Source organism: Alligator sinensis, unplaced genomic scaffold (genome assembly GCF_000455745.1).
Source record: "Alligator sinensis unplaced genomic scaffold, ASM45574v1 scaffold575_1, whole genome shotgun sequence".
Lineage (NCBI taxonomy): Eukaryota > Metazoa > Chordata > Crocodylia > Alligatoridae > Alligator > Alligator sinensis.
In genome coordinates this window covers 1,522,394-1,526,139 of record NW_005842051.1, presented here as the reverse complement: position 1 = coordinate 1,526,139, position 3,746 = coordinate 1,522,394, and the positions used below count along the sequence as shown (strand labels likewise).

General features: G+C 39.4%; 1 protein-coding gene across 1 annotated transcript in view; it reads right to left on the bottom strand.

Moving 5' to 3' along the window:
* NUDT12 (nudix hydrolase 12) overlaps positions 1-3,746 on the bottom strand; it is a 23,117-nt gene that overhangs the window by 12,826 nt on the left and 6,545 nt on the right. Inside the window, 2 exon segments of the mRNA XM_025203300.1 lie at positions 1,298-1,465; positions 3,322-3,746. The exon segment at positions 3,322-3,746 is cut by the window's right edge and continues 29 nt beyond it. Of these exon segments, the coding sequence (XP_025059085.1) occupies positions 1,298-1,465; positions 3,322-3,746 (593 nt within the window).

Sequence of the window (3,746 nt, the reverse complement as noted above, 5' to 3'; positions counted from 1 at the left end):
TGCTGTTTCAGCAGTCTCTCATATAATCCTATTTATTGTCTTAGTTTATTATGCTAATGACTGTGAAGAAAAAACTGTTAATGGGTTTATTAAGTTTCACTGTAGTCCATAAAGCACTAGAGAATGGTGGACTGAGTAGGATTAATAAAATGGCAGAACAACAGAGGCAAGGAAAGAGAGAAATGTCAAAGACAAGACACAAAATGATTCAGAAGGAAAGATGACAAGGTGACAGGAGAGAGGAAAGGGAAGTCAAAGAAAGATGATGCAGGGCAAAAAAAGATAGGGAGACCACAGCACAGGGAAGAGGACTCAAGCTTTTAAAAGAATAACAAGGATGATATAGTAATTAAAACACTAATTTATGGTTTGACATGAGAGTTCAGGTCCCTCGTCTGTCCCAGATTTTCAGGCAAGTCATTAGGCACAGACACACAAAGTGACTTAAGTGCCAAAGTCTGAGAGTGTGATCCACAAATCTCCACCCAATCTCTTTGGCACCTGAAAGTTTGTAGGTGTCTTAAGTTTTTGCCAGCAAAGTTCCCTGGGGTACTGTGTGTGTCCAGAACTAATACCATTCTGAGAGGACTGTGCAGCTTGCCTATTTAGGATCCACAGAACTCATTTGGGGTCCACCTACTGGACTTACTGTGAAATTTTAACCAGCAGGCATTCTCATTGCTGAAAGAAATAAATTTAGTACAAACAGAGCAGTTATGGCCACTTTCACTTGTAGCAGTGGCGGTGTTGTTTCTCTGTGCTGCAACTATTATCTCTTACCCTAAATCAGCGGTGGCCTACTTTTCTGGCAGGCCGGCACCAGTGAAGCCCTGCCTTCCCTCTCCCACCTTCTTTATCAGGTCTTGCGTTCAAATGCTTATCTGACTCTATCCCAACTATATAGTCAGTCCAATAAAAGATATCTCCCTAAGAAATCCTTGACTCTTGCATAATTTCTGAACCATCATGGCTTCATCACTGATACACTATCAGTTTTGATAGCTAACATACATTCTTGCAACATCACTTTCTATTAAGGTCATTACAGTACTACACATCAGACTGAAGTTGTGTTGCATTATTTTGTCACACAACACAGACAAAAAACAGCTTGGACTACTTAACTCTGAATAAAGCTGGCAGACATGCACTGTCTAGAAGATAATTAAAAGAGATGGGAAGGGTCTGAATGAAGTAACAGGAAGAATTAAAAAGGAGCAAGGCACAGCAAAGACAATGAGTTAAATAGTGATTATGGACCAATTTTCCTCAGCCATTTGTTTATATATAAGCTTACCAACTCTTGGATAAGATGTATTGTGAACACCTTGTAGACTGGGACAACCATTTTTTAAGCAGGTCTTCTTGTAACCTCCTTCTTCTGTCTTGGTTGTACTACCACATGTTGGGCAGAACTGATACCGGCTGTGCCACGCGAGAATGGATCTAGCCTGGGCTACTACTCCTTTAAAAGAAAAAAACCAAAAAGTCACTTATAATCAAATAAAATTTTTCAGCTTTTATAATATCACAAGAGAAGGCTGAGAGGGGACCTGGTGGCCGTCTATAAACTTACCGGGGGGACCAGCAAGGAATGGGAGAGACCCTGTTCACCTGAGCACCTCCCAGAGTAACAAGGAATAACAGCCATAAGTTGTTTGAGAGTAGGTTTAGGCTGGACATTAGAAGGCACTATTTCACAGTCAGAGCGGTTAGGATCTGGAACCAACTTCCAAGGGAAGTGGTGCTGGCTCTTACCGTGGGGGTCTTTAAGAGGAGGCTTGACTGTTACCTAGCTGGGGTCATATGAGCCCAGTATTTTCTCCTGCCCAGAGCAGGGGGTCGGACTTAAAGATCTACTTAGGTCCCTTCCAACCTTACATCTATGAATTTATGAAAATGTTTGGTAAACCAAGGAAATCATAATCATCAATTAATCATGAAAATTGAACTAAGACAAAGCTTTAAACTGTCACTTTAATAAACTTCATCTTTTCCATTGTACTTATGTTAAACAAAGCCCTGATTCATCTGGATCCGCCACATATACTAATGAAGGGTAAATGCAAAATCAGAGTCAGGTTGTGTAGGCAACCAAGAAAAATCACTTATGATTGGAGTTGACCTGTAGAATGCTGTGTTTTAAAAAGTTTTACATTGATTAACATAGGAAAACTGAGATTTAATTTTTACTCAGGAGCACTTTAGGAAAATTCTAAACAAAAGAGGAATCAACACAAAGCCTTTACCTCATGACTAAGATAACACTAGTGCTATCTTGTGTACATATTCTTGTGCATTATTTCACAATATCCACTATTTCTTGACCTTAAGCCCTTTCTAGCATGCCTTGTCTCCTTTCTGTCTGTAGAGCACCCTGAATACTGGGACCTCAATTCTTTGGGTGTTATTCTAATGTGTACTGGTTACTGTGCTAGTATGCACACCAGAAGTACTTTTTTTTTTCTTCTCATATAAGTATTCAAAAACTGTTCATTAGGATCCTCTTTTCAGTACCTGTCATCTATATATGGGAGTGTTTTTTTACTTGATTTTGATGTAATAATATCTGTGCATTTACACACGGATGGTTTACATACAAAACCATGAGGTTTTAAAATCTTATCACCATATTTTGCTGGTGCTAGTATCTTTCAGCTGTGTATAGGCCAAATTCTACACACAACCAGTTCTAGACAGTAAAAATTGGTAACTGGATTTTAATTAAAACTTCCGGCAATTACTATTTTATCTATGGTGATGGGCAATCAATTTGGCATCAGGAATTGTACAGATTGGCAAGGACTTGGGTAGTTTATTCTTTCCTCTACCACATGGAGCACTGTTCTGGATTATTTAACACATTCCCTACCATTACAGTAGCAAGGAACAAGTGATATACTTGTTCTCCCCACGTTCACCTGCGGAATACTGATATTTAGTTTTTTCTTAGGAAGCTTTGTGGTATGGTGGGTGGGAGGGTTCAGAATGGATGACCTTGTGGACTGCTTGAGCAAATGACTTCTGAAACCTGCTGGTCCATGAAGCCTGTTTCTGTCATTTTAAATTTGATTTTTCTATAACAATTTGCACCATTCAAAAGATCTCAGTTACGTTACAAGGAGTTAAAGTTCAACTCTCCTTTGCGGATGATCTGAATATGATCAGTTTATATATAGGTACCAGTGAGACGTGCAGATTGGCCATAGACTTGCTGAAGGTCAGATATATACTCAGTAAAGAAGCCAAGGCATCTTGAATGCTATTCACCTACTCCTTTCTGATTCAAGAGTTGCTAAATTTGCATTTTAGGCACCTTACCAGCTTCTTTTTCAGGCAGCTGCAGGAGTGCAGGCATTGGAGGGTGAAGAAAATAACAATCTTGATGCTTCTGTTTCAACTGCTCAGCGGAGATAGAATCTATGCTAACAGCAAACCAAGCAACTAATCCATCCTCTTCAACTTCTTTTAAAACTCCTCCATTGTGAGTAGCTAACAAGTCTTTATTCCGTTGAAGTTCTACTCCAAGAAAAATCAAGGTGACTTCTTCAGTCATATATTCCTTGACATCCTTGTGGCATAGCTTACAAAGCCTGACTTCTGGCTGCTGGGTACTGTCCTCTCCTCCTGTTAAAGTAACCAGTGGGCTTAACTTTGAAAAAAGGATGTAAACTGTAGTTGGATGGCTCTGTTTTTTGCTTAGCCATTTATAATCTGTTCTTTTATCACTTCTTCTGTCCAAAAGT